We start from the raw sequence: 18,077 nt of genomic DNA, 5'->3' as shown, positions 1-18,077 counted from the left end.
TGAGTTTTCAATGTAAATTGGTTGGGACAGTCTCCTTAAATACTGTGAGTGAATTTCAGTGTATCTTGCTGTCCTCAGCACATTTCTTTATGTATATAATGAATTTCTTTAGGATTTGTTTTCATTCTTATCCCAGAAAGCATGGAAAACATAAACCTTCTGTGCATTCTTTGTTTTTTGTAACTCTTAATGGATTTTTTTGATCATTCTTAATATAAAGTATCTTCCATTGTTTTCTCTTGTCTCTTGTAAACTACAACTCATTATACCCCTTAGCCTTCCTGATCATTATTTACATAAGCTTTTACTATTCTGTAGTGGTGTTCCTTAACATCTGTCTTCTTGCATCTTGAACAAGTTTGTGATTATACTTTTGTAAGTATTTAGAAGGAAGCTGGTTTAGGGCTGTTACCATCCTATCATTATCATTACACTTTCACACTGTGCCTTTCAAATAGCAGGGGGAAATGTATAAAACCATTAACATATGCATGTAAGATGCAGCACATAAGAGTACATGTCTTGAGGAATATTGCTTGTATGATGAAGAAAATTTGCTTGTATTCACTAGTAGACAACATTAAAACCATTTCAGTATTTGTTTACCTTCATGTACAGAAGTCAGATTGTAAGTGAAGCCTGTTAAGTATTTACATACTCATTAGTGGACAGTAGCTGCTTTTAGGTTTCTGAACTGTACATACTCAATACTGTTAAAAAAATCTGTTAATTAATGTAAAACTGTTAAAGAACTAGAATAGCAAGACCTCCCAGCAGTAAATGTCGACTGCATTATCATGGCCCAGATTATTCCTTCACATACTGATTACTGACGCTTAAATAAGAGAAAAGTGAATTACAACATATCCTAGAGATCACTGAGCAGGGAAAAGGCTGTATTTGCCTTGCATATGATCTTTCAGTTGTTTTTCCTATTGTATGCTGTTACTGAGCTGTTCACCTTGCATCCAAACGCGGCTTCTGTGTTATGGAAAGAAGTAATTGCTCAGGAAAGACCAGAATTATTTAAGTGTCCCATTGGCATATGGAAGAACATAGTGGAGGTTTAGTCCAGGGGAAGAGTCATTAGGTGCTCACTTCCTGTGTTCGTAGATTTGGCTAGTTCTGCCTTTAAAAGCATTTAGGCCCAGCTAGAAAAATGCAATGTGATATTCTAAGACTTTTCTGTCTTTACTTTTTGCTGCAGCGTATATTATTAAATTTTATTTGGTGACTTTGGAAAGGAAAGCAATATTGTTTTAGTTTTTTAACAAATAATGGCATAGTGAAATTTCCATAGGATCTCATCAGTGTAGGTTAGAAGGCAACCTTGAAAGATCATCTATTCCAGCTCCTTGTTTGGGCCAGGGACATCTTTCACTAGATCAGGCTTTTTATATTTTCCAGTTATTGCAGGATTATGAATTGTTTCCTGAAGTAACTGATACCTTTTCTGTTCAGTCATCCACTATTTGCCCTTGTGTTTTATTTTTTTCACATCATGAAAGTGAGGAATAAATCAAAATAGCCAAAGCTGTTTTTGAGAGCCAGTGGAATTTGCATGCACCTATCAATGTTAGACACGTTCAGACAGCTACTTTAATATCAGAAACTTTTATCAACCCAGAATGGTTTCATTTGGTGAAGACTTCTGTGGGGTTGCCAGGAATTAATATTAAGCTCATTATTGAGAAGCTACAAGTATTTTTCCCTATAACTGACCCTTCTGTCAGAGAAAAACACAAACATTTAGTTCCTGTATTTCATGGACTTTTCTTGCCTCTTTTTTTCATTAATGCCTGTTCATTCGGGTCGATAAACAGTGCATACTGCTTGCTGGGGAAGCCAAACCATGTTATCCACAGAGGGTGACTGCTGTCAGAGTGGCCAAGAGTTCTGCTCCTCATGTATTAGGAGGGTGTTGCAAACTTTATCAAGTTTGGTCTTTTCTCTTGGAAAACATTTCAGCATGTTTGCCATCAGCAAAAGGCTTTTGATGGGGGCAGATCTATCTTTGCCAGTGATGCTTTTGCTTGGGAGCTGCTATTTTTGGCCTGTTAGCTCAGAGTCTTTTGTAATAGCAGAAAGCGGAAGCAAGCAGTGAAATCCCTTTAATAGCATATTTCCTGGTTGAAGTGACTTATCTGGGAGGCCTAGACAGAGGAGACGTCATTTCCTGGATTACTTCTCTTCAGTCCCAACTGTCTGTTTTACTGCATAATCTTTTGACCCAACTTCTTAATTGTCGTGATTTTTTCTGTTAAGTGATATAAATTAGGTCTTTCAATGAAAATGTAAAGCTTTAAGGAAACAACTTTTGACAAAATGCTAGCATGCAAGTTTTTCATAGATTACAAGTTGATATGAACTTGAAATCTTGTACATTAAAATTTTGTTAAAAAGCTTAAAATCTTGTCTTTGAAAGAGTATGAGAATAAGATTTGTTCACAGTGCTAAAAAAAATTTGACACACTTTCTGTTCCTTGTGATGATTATACTTATCACCTCTCTTTGACACTAGCTGTATCTGGCTGTGATCTAGAGTTAGGACACTTCCAAAGAGCTAAAATAGTCAGTTGTGCTGTTCTCAAATTTCTTTTCATTAATAACTACTTGTGAAAATTGTTACCTTTTGTTACTATTCTGTTACCAGAATGACACGTGGGAAAAAAGTGACATCTGAAATTATAGTATACAGTTCAGCTTAAACTGGCATATGTATGATTGGTTTGGACCTTGTAATCCAACTTCACTAAAATTTTTTGGGTGTAATAACTATTCTTTCCCCTAATGTTTTGCATAAAATAGAAGTCAAGAACACTATATATGGGTTTCTTGGTCAACCACTAAAATATATTCACATGAAAAACATTAAGACATAGGTGACCTCACCTCTCTTCCCCTCCAAAATAGGAAGAACAAAAATATGCCTTCCTGATTTTTGTTAGCACAGAGGGCTTTTAAAGTGTCCCCAGTTGTTAGTTGTCCCTTAAAGTGTCTGCCCAGTTGTTAGTGATCATGAAAGTATTTTCTCAGTATCAGTGAAAGAGTAATGTTGGAGTTCGGTGTAGATTGCCATCTAATTGGAATTGATACTTCATTGAGCTGGGTAAAATCCTAAAAGGTGGCCCAGCTGTTCCCATCAGGGCATTCAGCATGGTCCTTCTCTACATGTTGCAGGGTGAGGATCCATATTTCTGCAGGCACACTGTGCTGCAGAATGAGATACCCTTTTTTGAAGGTGGTGTTTGCCAAATCAAGAGTAGTATGGATTCTATTACGCTATTTTGCAGGAAGTCCTCTCAAAATAGTACTTTCTATTGGATTTGTCCAGATTATTGGGTGTTACCTGTGCAATTCATGTAGTGACTAATCCATAAGTTTATAACAACTTTGTTACTTTGGTTTGGTTTTATTGTATCTTCTGTAAAAGTGTCATATAAATTAGGAATAAATAGTTAGTCTTCTGTCCCTCTGAAAGATGAGTGTGATGTCCTGGTTCATCACTCCTTCCTCCTTAATGTGTCTTTCAGGAGCTGTTATGGTCAAGGCTGAAATAATTCCTATATTTACTGTTATTAAAGCAGCTACTGTGCCTTCCTGAATTACTTTCTGTTTGCTTATTTACACTGTCTTATGCTTCTTTCTGGTAGGAAGTTCTAAAACTTGATGTGTAAGACCGTCAAAACAGTTAAGGTTACAGTCAAGAATAAAATTCCACCTTTTTTCTGTGCAGCAATGGAACTATTATAGGTGTTACAGAATGTTTGAGGTTGGCAAGGACCTCTTGATATTGTCTAGTCCAACACCCTGCTCACTGCAGGGTCTACCAAAGTAGGTTGCCCAGGACCATGCCTTGTCAGATTTTGAGTATCTGCACTGGTGGAGACTCCACAGCCTCTGTGGGCAGTTTGTTCCAGTACTTGACCACTCTCACAGGAAAAAAGTGTGGTGTTAAAATAGAGTTTTGTATGTTTTACCTTATGTCCATTGCTTGTTGTCCTGTCAATGAGCAGTGCCTTTTATTCTGTCCTTCCCATCAGGTACACTGATCAGCTCCCCTGCCCTGAGTCATCTCCTGTCAGGTTGCATAGTCACAGCTCTTTGGACCTTTTCTCCTTGAAGAAATGTGTTAGTGCCTTAATCTTACTGGCCCTTTGCTGGACTCACTCCAGTAGATCCCTGCCTTTGATGGTTTGGGAGACCAGGAGTGAACACTGCACTCCAGATGGGACCTCATCAGTGCAGAGTAGAGAGGAACCTGTTGTTCACCAGGATCCTCTGGTGCTTTATTGCAAAGCTGCTCTCCTGCGTGTCAGGCCACAGCCTATACCTGGTACCTGGGGTTTTCCTCTCCAGCAGCAGGACTTGGCTTTTCCTCTCATTGACCTTTGGGAAAACCTTCTCTGTCCATGAGAAGGGCCAGTGCAGGGGTGCACTGCTGGTGACTGGCTCCGACTGGACTTTGTGCCACTGATCAGTCTTCCAGGCCCAGTCTTTCAACCTGCTTTTAATCATTTCTCTAACCCATACTCCATCAACGTGTCTGTGACACTTTCATTTGTTAGGAGGCAAAAATAAATTTAAAAAAAAAACTCTTCATTTTGGAAATTGTCTTAACTACTAATGTGTTTTGTGATGTAAACTGATATTGCCATGGATGAGGTGGTCTTATTTTTGTATGAGCTTATTTAGGACAAAGTGGCATTCAAAATGTATTTAATAATCTTAGGTGTTGCCTTTGAATGTCTCCAGATACATTGTTAAAATGAATATAATAATTTTAGTAATATTTGCAATAAATTATACATTCCCAGATATATTAATAAAAAATATAAAATCAGCAGGTTGTTAGCTATAGCCTCAGTTATTAAGAAGACCGAAAAGCTGTCTAGTTCTGTTGGCTGCCTATTAATAAACATGATATGGTCTCTGACTTAAATCTCTGTGATGCCCTGTCAAGGCTCAAAAACTTGAAAATGCAGTCTCAGGATTTTATTCTTAGGGCAGTGAATAAAGCTGCCAGTTCAGGCTGAACACTGTAGCTGCTGACAATGAATGGTGTATACTGCTCTCAGTATCTGAAACTAATTTTTAGTTTTATTTGTTCCTGTGTAACTGGAAAGGTCTCTGTGTTAGAAGAGCAATTTTCTAAGTTTTTCCAGGTTGCAGAAAGGTGGAATTGAGTAAAGTCTTGTAACAGGCATTTAAAATACTATTTTTAGTTTAGTTTTGGTGATCTCATCCCTTGCCATTTTAGGAGTCTCAATTGTTTTCTGCATTAGTGGGTAGCAGAACGGCATGTCGAGTTCTGGCTCATCTACTGTTGAGTCACTTAGAAAAGGTATTTTAGTGTTGTGAGCCTGCATTACATGGTGAATTGTCTTCTTAGGTTTAGGTCATGTCTTGCTTCCAAGAAAAATGTGTGTTTGGTTTTTGAATGTCCAGAATGAGAAGGTAGAGAGACATTGATCAAAGCAATAATATGGATATACTAACATAAAGTCTTTGCAGGAAAAGTGTAACAGAAGTAAGAAAAATGGATTGACTGAACTCAGTATCTTAAATCAGTGTTTAATGAGTAAGATTACTTACTGATTAGGATTAAAACTACTACTCCAGTTTAAGTCCCAGTGCCACTAATCAGTGGTAATGTAGCTGTACTGTTTATAGAACTTGGAGCCAGTCAGTGTGTGTTGGCTCCTCTGCTGGTTTATAAACATACTTGAGAGCTTGTTTGATTTGCCTACTAGGAATGTAATGCGTGCTTGAATAATGTATAATCAGTCTCAGTGCAGTAATTTTAAGTTGTTAATTAAGATTTTAGAATTCAATTAACTTATTTTTATTTTTTTTCAGGATGGCTTGAATTCTTTGGTCCTTGATCTGGATTATCCAGCACTGAGGAAGAACAAGAACATTGATAATTTTTTAAATAGATGTAAGTTGCAAGTGGCTCTGAAACAATTACATTGTTGTGATCTCAATCATAAGAAGTTGAGTGGTCAGAAATGCATTACTCATAGTTATTCTATTAATTTTTATAAATCTGAGCTTCAGAAGGTTTTGGAGGACCATTTATTACAGAGAGAAATTTCATTTAAGGGAATTGTTATATTGTGAAAATATGTTGGAAAATAGCAGATTTTTATTTTCTAAATACAGTTGGAAAAAACCTTTTATGTTATGTTCTTATCTTACAAATGTGTAGCTACATAACTTGCTAAGTATATCCTAGTTATTATTCTTTAGGAATTCATTACACTGAAGTCGGCATTGTTTATATAGTCATACGTAATCTAACAGAGAAGTCTTCTGTGGGTTTTTAAAACTAAATTCTTGTACCTTAAAATCTGTTGGTTCATTTTTGAACCTTTGCATAAATGTTTGTGATTCTCCCCAAATTAATTGCAGATAGGATCTTGGAGTTTATTAAGCATATAATTCTACATCAGAGTAGCTGTATTTTGTCGTTTTTAAGTGTTTTCTATTGTTGTATATAAGCAGAACATTTTTTTTCTTGTAAAAATAGCAGATTATTTTGTAATTTGCAGTGAGTAAGCCTTCTTGGAATAACTGTGCTTTGTAGTGAGCTTATTTTGAGATGTATATTTTTTTAGAAAAAACCTTTTCTATTGCATATGTTGAGGTTAGGTTTCTGCAGATGCAGTCCTATTAGCAACTCCTTTTAAATTCTTTACTGGTAAGACTTTTAAATTCTTTACTGGTAAGACTTTGTATGTGTCTGCCTTGTGTTGCCCTGGGACTCCTTGGAATATCCACTCAGACTCCTCACTTAAATAGTGGCTGGTGTAGTAATTTGTGGTGAGTTCTTTGTTTGGAATTCAGTGCTTCTCCATGAGGTTTAGCAGAGCCCTATAGATGGACATACAGCTTTTACAGTTGCCAGTAAAGTCTCATTTGGAGAAATCACTTAAAATACTGTAAATAAGAAAAAGCAGATTAGGACATGGAGGCATATTTTAGGATTATTTTTGGTTTGAGTTCAAAGGAATTCAAGCAGATATTTATGAAAGAAAGGGTCTGTAACAGCATTTTAAAGTATCTCTGTTATTTGCAAGTGAGCATTGTATGTGTAAAGTGAGGGGAAACCCCTATGAAAATGACATAAATAACATTTATCAGCAAATTCTATGAGCTGGTCATATTTGCTTTTACATTACTATTTTTGCTGTAGAACAAAATCAGAAGTCTCTCTCTGATCAGAAGACCAGTGTCTTTTAACTATTAGAAATAGTAACTGTGGGAAAACAATTTAACCTCAGGAACAGGTTGGGATTTTGGTTATTTGATTGGTTGTTTTTTGTTTGTTTGCTTGCTTGTTTTCTGCAGCCCCTGATCATTCTGGCTGACTCTCTCCCTTTTTCGAAGGCTGTTGCCCCTTCTCCTCCTCTAGGCTCTCTGTTATGGTTGTCGTAAATATTTTTAAATGTCTTATGTGACGTGGAGGCTACCAGCAATGTCAGAAACATGACAATATACTTTTGTTCACAATTTTATTACTGCCTTTTTATTGTTAAATCAGCTGACAGTATACTGTTGAAATAGCCAGATACTAGTTAAAAGAATTTTGAGATGGGTTACAAAAAAAAATCACAGTAGCTAATAAAGAGTTTTGAAGAGTACACTTCATCCTTACCTGTTGAACTCTAAAAAAGCATGCAACACCTGACTATTTTGGCCAACATATTGTGTGACAATGCATCTTTCTTAAGAATCATGCATGTAACTTCTCTTCTGTTTCTGTATTGACTGGGAGAGAATAAAAATAGTGCTGCATATCTTCTGTGATTTACACTTTGGGAAAAAATAAATTGTGAAATGAGAATTTTGTAAACATTCAAGGCTGGTAATATTTTGATATTGCAGAAGGAGGAATCAATCTTGCCACAGTGATTAATTTCAGTCTTTTCCAGCACAGGTGGTGGAAAAGACTGAAATGGTTTGTTATATACCACACAGGGGAACTGAGCAGAATTAATGCAGAGAGTCAGGTTTCATTTTTTCTTTTTATTAAAACTGGTCAGGCAAAATAAAAGCAAAGACCAGTTTCTGATTTTCATTTCACTTCACTAATACTTGTGCCAGCACAAAATGAGCCACTCAGATACAGGATAAAACAGGACAACAACTGGGTTCTTATTGACATCCCCATTTTATGCAGTTTAAAATTGTTAAACCCATAGCTCAGGTCTTCTTGGAAGCTGTTCTAGGGGTAGCAGGTATCACTGGAAAGAGCGTGGCACGTGCTTGCTGAAGCCTCTTGCAACCTTGGGCTTGGAAGAAAAGTTGGGAACTGTACTGACAATTTATGGAACTGTAAGTTGTTGCCTTCTTAGGGTAAGGAACAGCGAGTTCATGTCTCTTGTGATTTTTCTCAGCATCTGAAGGACTGCCACAAATGCCCAGCTGAGAACTGCTGTCAAAAGGTTCTGACAAACTCTGCTGAGCAGTCTGTGCCAGGGGCCTGGAGCTTGCATCCTCCCCAAGGCTTCCTGAGGCCAGCACGGAGAGGTGGCAGGGCCTCCTGGGAGTTACACTGTGCTGCACAGGGAGGCAGCTAAAGCAGAGTCACTGCGATTCTGCTCATCCACATTACGCAAGTCTGCAGAAATTGTGGAGAACACTAAATAACCATCACACTTTCAGTCAGTTTAATCACTTAATTCTTCCACAATAACAATTTGAGAGATAATTTTTTTTTTTCCCATCACAATTCCAGGGGTTTGTATACACCCTACTTCCGACCTATGGCAAGTCATTACTGTTCAGGTTAATGTTTTATTAATAGGTTTTTTAAATTTAAAAATTAAATAGCTTGCACTTCAGCTGAGACATTAATTTATGTTTATCTCAACTCATAATTGCAAGCTGAAACTCAAATGTTTCAACTATTTCACTAAGGCAGTTTATTTAATTATCCACACCATAGGAGTTTGGTGTATTCTGCTTTTGTGACCACTTCGCCAAAGCAGTCTCTTCACTCATTTAAAATGAAAGAAATTCTTTAATTGCCTGCTTTGCCTTACTATTCTGGTTTCTTACCACTTTCTTGAAGGTGCTGAACCAAAGTGTAGCCTGTGTTTGTTAGAAGAGGCACATTAAATATCTGACATAATACAACCATTCCTTTTCAGTTTTTTTGTTCCTTTTTTGTTGCTTTAACCAACTGTTGGGATTCTGATTTTAAATTGCTCTGGTTTCTAGTGTATTCATGGAACAGAAAAACATAATGCAATACTTAATTCCCAAAACAATGAGAGGAGTCTTCTAGTCCTCTGAGAGCAAAACCTAATTCACTTATTTTAGAAAAGGAAGCTCAGTTTTTCAGCATGGGCTTGGTGTAACAAATCTGTCTTAGCCTATTCCTCTTCTGTCATCCAGGCAAAGGCAATAGGTTTAGTAAATTCTTCCAAGTCAATTTTTCTGCTGTCTAAGATTTGCCAGTTGTTGAATCATGTCTTAGTGGCTTGTGCCTTTTTTGGTGTCTGCCATTCAGATGGAACTTAGTCTGAAATAGTTAAATAACAGGTTTAACCAATAGTTGGAAACATTTAATAATTTATAATCTTATCATCATGAATGGAAGGGCACGAAAAATGGATTTTGAGTAAGTCCAAATAACAGCATAGAGAGGGGTGCCATAAACAGGCCTTGTACAACCCAGAAGTCTTGACTCCCTAAATGGATCAGTGATTTTCTATGCATTATTTAGCATCACTCACGAGTTGGAAACTTGTGTTGTTAAAATGATTTGCTGATGTTATGTAGGTGGGCAGACTTGTAGAGTGTAGTGACAGTGGATCTACTTACAGTAGAAGGGACTTCTAGTAGAGATGTGGCACCTGTGCACCAGTTTTTCTAGACTCCCTGAATAAACTCCCTGAAAAGTTCCTTTGGCCATTTTCCTCTCCAAGCAGACACTGCTTACTTGGAAGATGCATCTGTTAAAATTCATTTCTTGCAAAATCAGCAGTTCTGGTTCCTTCCCTTGCATTTTGTTATGTCATTTGAAGTTGCTGAACCCTGCCCAGCCGTGTGGTTACTGACAGGAACCGGTGTCACCCCGTGTGGTGTGAGTGCCTCCCAGGGCTGCAGCTCTGCGTGCTCTGGACATCCTCTCAGCAGCACTCATGAAATGTCAGATGCCATTTGCTATCTTGGAAATTGAGTGCACTGTAGAACTTCCACTGAGTTAAGGAGCTAATTGCTCCTCTGGTTTTCTCTTGGCTTCTCTAAGGCAGCTCCCTGCCAGGTCTTCACTGTCACCTCAGCAGGCTGGGCTCCAGTTCCATTCTTAATGATACTGTTCTGGTAGGAGTAGGGATGGAAGAGGTATCAAATAACCAACTTTCCCAAGCAGAGCGTGGAAGCCACAGTGTGTAAGACAGAATGTCTTAGATGTATAAACAAGTTATATGTCAGTGTCATTAACCACATTCCCTATTAGGTACTTGGTAGATACAAAGCAATTCAGCCCTGCCATCAGGCTTATTTTCATTACATTAGGGATGTGTTCTCTGTAAGCCAGAGAGGGCTGCTGCTTTCTATTTCTCTGTGTTCTGCTCTTTTCCATCTATGCAGGAGAACATACTTCTCATGTTCCCCTTGTATTTCTCTGAGGGAGGAAGCATTACCCTGTCTGGAGCTGTGCCTTCTAGTTCCTCCTGATATTCTGCAGGGCCTCCAGCAGCTTCTTCTGCTTCCTACACCTTTGATGAGACACTATAGATGCACCCCTAATTAGTTCAGTCTATCTCTTGCACTTTCTGTTTGGTTTTGTTCAGCTGTGGCATTGCAGCACTTCCTGGCTCTACTTCAGTTTAACTTCTGGCTGGACTTCTGCCTAGGGCAGCAACTTTTGACTTAACATACTCCATAGCAGCACTCATTGACTGACTGTGTCTGATCTGTGGGGTAAAATTGCAATCCCTTCTAATTTTTTTCATTATATATACACTCCCAAGAACTGCTTGATACACATTATTTTTTTTTAAGAGAAAATAACCTGCATATGAACTTTTTTTTTTATCTTAAAAGGCAGAAAAGTTTGGGTTTTTCCTTCCTCCTTATTCCCTTTTACTGTCCTAGACAGGTATTTTTTCCATTTTCACAAGCATTTTCAGCCTTCAGCTACATTCTTGCTGCCAGCTGTCAGTGACTGATCCAAATACTCTGCCCTTTCAGAAAGTGAAACTTCATTTGTTTAGAAGTTATAATGCCATTTTCAAATAGTAAATCAAAAGTGGTCTTTAAAGACTCTTTGTATCTAACATTCCTGGTCCTTCCTGTGTTAACAAAGAAAACTGAGTCGTAAGTGATGGTATTCTCATGTTATAGAACTTTTATTTAAATGTCACAATATTTCTATAAGATTCCATTGCATCCTGGGGCTGGGTAGTCCATCTAATGGCTTCCTTTAAACAAATGCCTTCCTTCCTTTCTTCTGCTGGTCTTTGTGCTGTTGCAGATTCATGAGACGCGCATACAAATACCAAAACTTCCAAACTCATCTGTGTGAATCTGGAAATTCAGACCACTATAAGAAAGCTGCTATTGGAAAGGTCTCCCGCACCCTGGATTAGATCACGTTATGTGATAGTGAACTAAATCTTATGATCCAGTATGTTGCAATTATGATGTGGCTTCAGGGTTAATCTAAGCTTGCCTTCTTGCACTCCAGTTTTTTGTTTCAGGTTAGTTCCATGCATTGATTATCTGTTCCATATCCATAAGATTTTATGCCAAAATAGACAAGCCATCTGTGTTACTGATACCTTTGCAATATTTGCATCCCTAAGTGGTATTATTATTAACTGAGATTATTAAATTTTAAAGGAGTTAGGAGGAGTGACTTTATTGCTCTCTAAAGAGGGGAAAAGTGCTAAGCTCAGCTTCCTGGGATGCAGTGACAGGACATATGGGAATGGTCGAAAGCTGCACCAGGGGAAGTTCAGACAAGACATCATGAAGCATTTCTTTACTCTGAGGGTGGTCAGACACTGGAACAGGCTTCCTTGAGAGCCAGTCAACATCCTAGGCTTGTCAGTGTTTAAGAGGCATTTAACAACCTTTAACTGTTGGTCAGCCCGGAAATAGTCAGACAATTGCAGTGGTGGTCACTGTGGGTCCCTTTGAACTGTTCTGTTCTGTTCTGTTCTATTCTATTCTATTCTATTCTATTCTATTCTATTCTATTCTATTCTATTCTATTCTATTCATCTTTTAGCAAAGCAAGTAGGATTTCTCTATTCTCAGCATTTCACAGGGATGATAAAACTAGTAACTCCTCACCTGGTTTTTTCATATATTTTTGAGTTTTTCATTGCTTTTTTGCATTATTTAATGCTTGAAGAGTTTCACTCGAGCTGTAGTAATTTTGTTTGTAGTTTCTACCTTATACAGAAGTATTCCTGTGAGTTTCTTCTCAGATATTGAGCTGCATAAAACTACACACTGCTTTTTCAGTGTGTTTAGATCCCTGCTCATTTCACATATTTGAAAACATTGAGACATGTCAGAAACATTTAAACTCATGTCATTCCTGTGTCTAATGAGATGTAACATTATATTCAAACATGTAACTGCACATTCTCTGTCACTTGAAGTTTGCTAATATTCTTTTTCTACTGCTGCTTCCTGTGAACTTGAATTTATCTTCCTTGTCTAGTATCAGGGTTTGTGATTTGCAGTTCCAAACACAGCAATTCCCTTTGCAATCTGCAAAATTAATTCATACTATTAACAAAAATAATAAACTTGGTGTGGGTGAAGCACTGTTGCTTTCCTGAGCTTTTGGTCTAGGCTTTCATGATTCTTTATGGAAACAACATCACAATTCTCTCAACTCCTCTTCCTGTTGACACACTGAATTACTTAGGTCTTATAAGTACACTGAATGTAGCAGACTTGTTTACTTTTGGAGATTTTAATTGCCTCTGTCCTTGCAACTTTGCTAGCAGATCATAACATCACTGTAACATTAATCTCTCCCCTTCCCTGTCACATCCAGTCTTTTCCTCAGAAGAAACTTACAGTTGCATTTTTATGTTCCACAGGTTAGGAGGGATCTCTGGAGGCCAGCTGGTCCAACTCTCTGCTCAAAGTCAAGCCAGTTTTGATGTTATATCAGATTGTTCATGTTCTTGTGCAGTTGAATTTTGAGAATTTCCAAAGATGGAGTTTTTTAGCTCCACTTGACAGTCTGCACCTTTCCCCAGTTCTTACTATTCTTTTTCTACAAAATAGCATTTCTGGTATTTCATCTTGTCTGGTGGCTCTTGTTCTTTCACTTGGTACACCTTTGAAATAAAACCTCATTTCAACTTCTGTTGAGGCCAACCATTTATCCATCCCTAACCTGAACAATTCCAGTTCTCTCAGCTTCTTTGAGCATCATGTGAGCATCTTGGTGGTCTTCCATGAAGCCATGGAATGTTTAGTATTTTTTGTGCACTGAGGACCCCAAAGTTAGTCATAATATTCCACATAGGGTTTCACAAATGACAGAGAGGGGAGAAAATCTACTTCCCTCTACTTACTGGCTGTGCATTTACTAGCACATGCTCGCAGAGTCACTGCAAAGGCTGGCTCCTCATTCCTCTCTGTTTGGCTTGTTGTCCACCAGGGCTGTCAGGTCCTCTTTCTCATGGTCCCTTCTAGCTGGTGAGTGTATCCTGTTCCATTGTGTGGTGCTGTTCCATCCCAGCTACAGGACTCTGCCCTTGCTGTTGTTAAACTGTGAGCTTCCTGTCGACTCGTTACTCATCCTATGTGGGTCACTCACAGGAGCCACCCTCCAGTGTGTCAGCTTTGGACTTAAAACCATTGGCTGTGACTCCAGCAACTTTACCACTCACCTGATAATTCCTCTGTGCAGTCCATGTCAGCATGGTTTGGCTACAAAGATACTTGGAGATGTTGTGTTGGAAGTCATGCTATAGTCAAGGAAATGTACTGCTTTCCCTTTGTCCACCAAGACAGACATCTCATCATTGAAGGAAATCAGGTTAGTCAAACACAGGTTGTCCTTTCTAGATCCATTCTGGGTGTTCTTATCCTTCCATGTGCATCATGTGCTTGAAAGTGGATTCCTGAAGGATTTTTCTCCATTATCATCTTGGGCTGTGTGGTCAGGCTGCTGTTCCACCCTGTAGCCTCCTTGTTGTCCCTTTAGAATATGGATGTGGCATTTGTGCTTTACCAGTCATCACCTCCCAAGTTGTCATGACCTTTCAAAGGTGATAGAGAACAGCCTGGTAATGGTCTTGACTGGTATTTTCAGTACACTTGGCTGCATCCTGTATTGTCTCAAGACCTGGTATATGTCAAGTTTCACTGGCGCTGGGAGGCCTCTGAGCAGGGCTTGAGAGTGAAGTGAAGCAAAAATTGCATAGACTGCTTTGATCTTCTCCATGTCCCTGGTACTAGATCACCTCCCTCACAGGGAGCAGTGGGACTATATTTGCCTCAGTCTTTCTTTTATGGCCAATGTATTTATAGAGTCTCTTGTATCCCTTCATAATCCTAACTAGTTTCAGTTCCAGCTGAGCTTGGTTTTCCCAATTCCATCTTTTCTAGTTTGGGAGGTCCCTGCTGGGTAACCCAACTCAGCTTCTGTGTTCCAAACCTTTACCTTTTGTGGTGAGTTGAGGCAGAGGTTGCCCATTTAGGCAGACTGGCTCCTTGCCATTCCTGCTTGATTTCTAACTAGAACAGCTCGATAGCTAACTAGAACAGACTGTTCTTGTGCTATGAACATCTCATCTTTGAAGATCAGCCCACTCCTCTGCCCTTCACAGCAGCTTTTCACAAGATCCTGCTGGTGAGTTTTCCAAACAAGCCATAGTCTGGCTTGATTCTTCTGGATTGAAGTCCAAGGTCTGCTATCTTCCTTCTTCAGGTCTGTTCAAGTCTTAAATTCCACCATCTTGCAGTTGCTTCTGCCAAGTCTGCCACAGACTTTGTCTTCCTGAACCAGTTCATTCTTGTCTGTGAATAATAAATTAGAGTGCCTCCTTGTCCACTTCTGTTGCCTTGTCCACCTCCGTCCCTGCTGCTAAAATCCCTGTGTTGCATTGTACGACACACAGAGATACTGATATGATCCATAACTGAAATACAGGTATCACTTCTTATGGCTAAGTCTTGTACTTTAACACCTTTTGATTTCAGAGGACTCTATGCAGAAGGAGAGCTCTGGTGTGAGTTAGGTGGTTGTTTTTGGGGTTGTTAGGACTCAGTAAAATGCCTTATTGGCTTATTGCTTGTTTGGAAGAAAATAAGTGTTCCTGATGGTCAGGCATCTCTTGGATTGCTTGTAACCTGCCAAGTTGCTCTTCATGAATATGTAGGAATGGTTAAGCTATTTACTAGATGTTCTTATCATTAACTCCCATAGACCATGTCATCTTTAATGTCATACTGGATTAACTGTATTTTGCATCCTTTTCTCCCCTGTATTCAGATCTGAGATCCTGTTTAATAACTTTCTAGGGATAAAATTCTATGGTATTTGACCCTAAACCAGGATCTCACAGTATATAAACCTCTACCCCTCTCTGAATATAAGCATCCACAGCTTTTCTTACAATTTCATGCTTTTTCCTGGTAGAGTTCTTGCTCCAGTCACCTGTTTTGCTTTGTTTTGTTCTTCCTCTTAGTGTGTGTAGGAGCTTGTCATGCCTCAGATTACCTCCAGTATTATGGATTCCATTCACTGATTCCATTATCTTTTGTCCTCATAATAAGAATAGATTTAAAAAATGCATTTAGCTGGGAATGCATTCATAGCATGCTTCATTTAAAAGATTAAAAAGTCTAGGACCTTGTGTGTTTGTAGAACTTTTCAGAGATCAGAATTCACTGTTTTCCCTTTTACAGATTCTCACAACTGCTAAGACACATACAGGCAGTACTTATCTGCAGAAGGCTGAACAGAGCATTGTAGACATAAGAAGTGTAGAAGTACACATGCAGTGAACACCAAAAAAGCAGTATGAGATGGCCAGCAGTTACATACACGTTTGTAAACTTGAATCAATATTTCATATGGAATGGGTGAGTGGATTTGCCAGATTTTCGTGTGATCTGCAGTTGTACATGAAGGTTACCAAGTCACATTCCTCGCCATGTGAGTGCTGTTGAACCCTCCAGGTGTGTAGGAGCAGGTTGCACCTGCAGTGCTTTTTGCATACCACATACTCCACCTTGCATTATCAGTGGAGTGTCAGTGGATCCTGGGAGTGCAGCGGATAGCAAGGAATGATTGAAGATTCCAGATAGGCATCTCTGGCTCTCTTCATTACCAGAATCTTCCCATAAGCTTGTGAGTGATTATTAGAGGTGTGAAATGAGAGTCAGCAAAATGTGAAAGATAATTCATTTGTTACAGCTAAAGGTAGACAACTAATGGTTTCCAAAGAATAATGAAAGGGGATATTAATAGTGACTACAGATTTCAAGAATTACCAATAAGGCTCTAAACATTTGAATAAAATTAGCTTAATTTTACTCTAAATGAATAGCTAAAATTGCATTCTATTGATGCATGCATTATCACAACTTCTGTTTGATTTGTTTTAGATGAGAAGATTGTGGAAAAAATCCGAGCATTACAAATGAAAGCTGAAGACTATGATGTTGTTAAGGTGATTGGAAGAGGAGCTTTTGGAGAAGTGCAGCTGGTAAGAATGCAATGATTTAATGTTTAGACAGATTAACGGCTTTAGCCAAAACCTTCCTCAATCTCCATGTTTTATATTAATTCTCCTTAAAAAGATTAAGTGTAACTTTCATTGTATTGAGAGATTCTTTCTGTGCATAGTAAACAGTAAATCTGAGTTTAAAATACGATGGATAGGAAGGGAAGAACTCAGGAATGTTTTCTATCCTTTGATCAAAATCAAAAAGGCAGCTCATGGCAATTCTAAATCTTTATGGCCACAAGTATCACTGTATAATACTATAGAAAACCTTCTACAAAAGAGCAGGTGAAAACTGCGACTAAAGATTTTTGTTTTGTTCTTATAATTGTGATGCTTGCATTGTATTTTAAGTGACATGACTCACAGGATCTTTAAAAGATTGCTTCCATAACATTGTCCCCTTGACAGTGTATGCAATATAATATCTAAAGTATGAATGGGATTGCTTTTAAAATTTCTATTGCAGAGAAACTCAGTTCCAAATAAAAAAGGTAATCAAACTACAAAAAGTAACTTGGTATATCACATGTAGTCTGATATTCATTTAATTTTGCTTTTTCCTGGACTTCCAAGTCCTACTGTCTGATAAGTTGGCACAAAAATGTGAACCTATGTGTGAGATGGGTTGATATGTCAATTTTGAAATAAGTATTGGATGTAAGTGCCAGGTAGAATCTAGAATGCAAACACTAGGGACAAGTTATCATGGGCTAACAGATAACTGTGCCCCAGCTGATACATGGTGATTTTCTGGGTGAGTATTTTTAGAGGAGGAGAGGTATGAAGCAGCTCAATGGAAAGGGGCGCAACTAATGTGCTGCAATTGAAGCTTGTTATCTTGTTTGCACAAGGTAACAAAAATTACTCTTTTGCTTGTACTTGCTGACCTGCAGCTGGCGTTTTACTGCTCTTTGGTAATTTTGTACTAGGAAGCTGGGAAAATCATATTGTCTTGTAATGTATAACCATTTTGCAAAACACAAAGATGTGTTGGAGTTTCGTTGAGGAATGTGGTAAGATCTAAGCTGTGAAGGGCTTATAGGAGACACAGTGTATAATGCAATAAATTTATGATCCATTTATAAAATTCTTTGTATTTTCCATATTAGTGTTGTTGAAATTTGTTGGAACTTGAAAAAAAAAAACCCTGTGATTAGCCTAATGTTATTTGCATGACTCATGAGTAATTTGCAAAATTAGATGTGATTAGTATGGCAGATAGCAACATCTAATCAGCAATTTTTATTCATCTATGTCATTTTTTAAGACAACTTCATCCAAATCTAGTAGTATGAGAAAGTAGCACCCTCTTCTCTTTCTTTCTGTCAGGGTAATTTACACTTTGTTTTT

The 18,077-nt window shown here is 38.2% G+C and overlaps 1 protein-coding gene across 2 annotated transcripts in view; it reads left to right on the top strand.

The window, feature by feature from the left end:
* Positions 1–18,077, top strand: part of ROCK2 (Rho associated coiled-coil containing protein kinase 2) — a 104,937-nt gene that overhangs the window by 34,860 nt on the left and 52,000 nt on the right. For both annotated transcript variants that reach the window (XM_059842881.1, XM_059842882.1), the window contains exons 2-3: positions 5,860–5,941; positions 16,606–16,706. In XM_059842881.1, the coding sequence (XP_059698864.1) occupies positions 5,860–5,941; positions 16,606–16,706 (183 nt within the window). The remainder of the gene's footprint in view (positions 1–5,859; positions 5,942–16,605; positions 16,707–18,077) is intronic.

Source organism: Haemorhous mexicanus, chromosome 3 (assembly GCF_027477595.1).
Source record: "Haemorhous mexicanus isolate bHaeMex1 chromosome 3, bHaeMex1.pri, whole genome shotgun sequence".
Taxonomy (NCBI): Eukaryota; Metazoa; Chordata; class Aves; order Passeriformes; family Fringillidae; genus Haemorhous; species Haemorhous mexicanus.
This window is presented reverse-complemented; position numbering and strand designations above follow the sequence as displayed.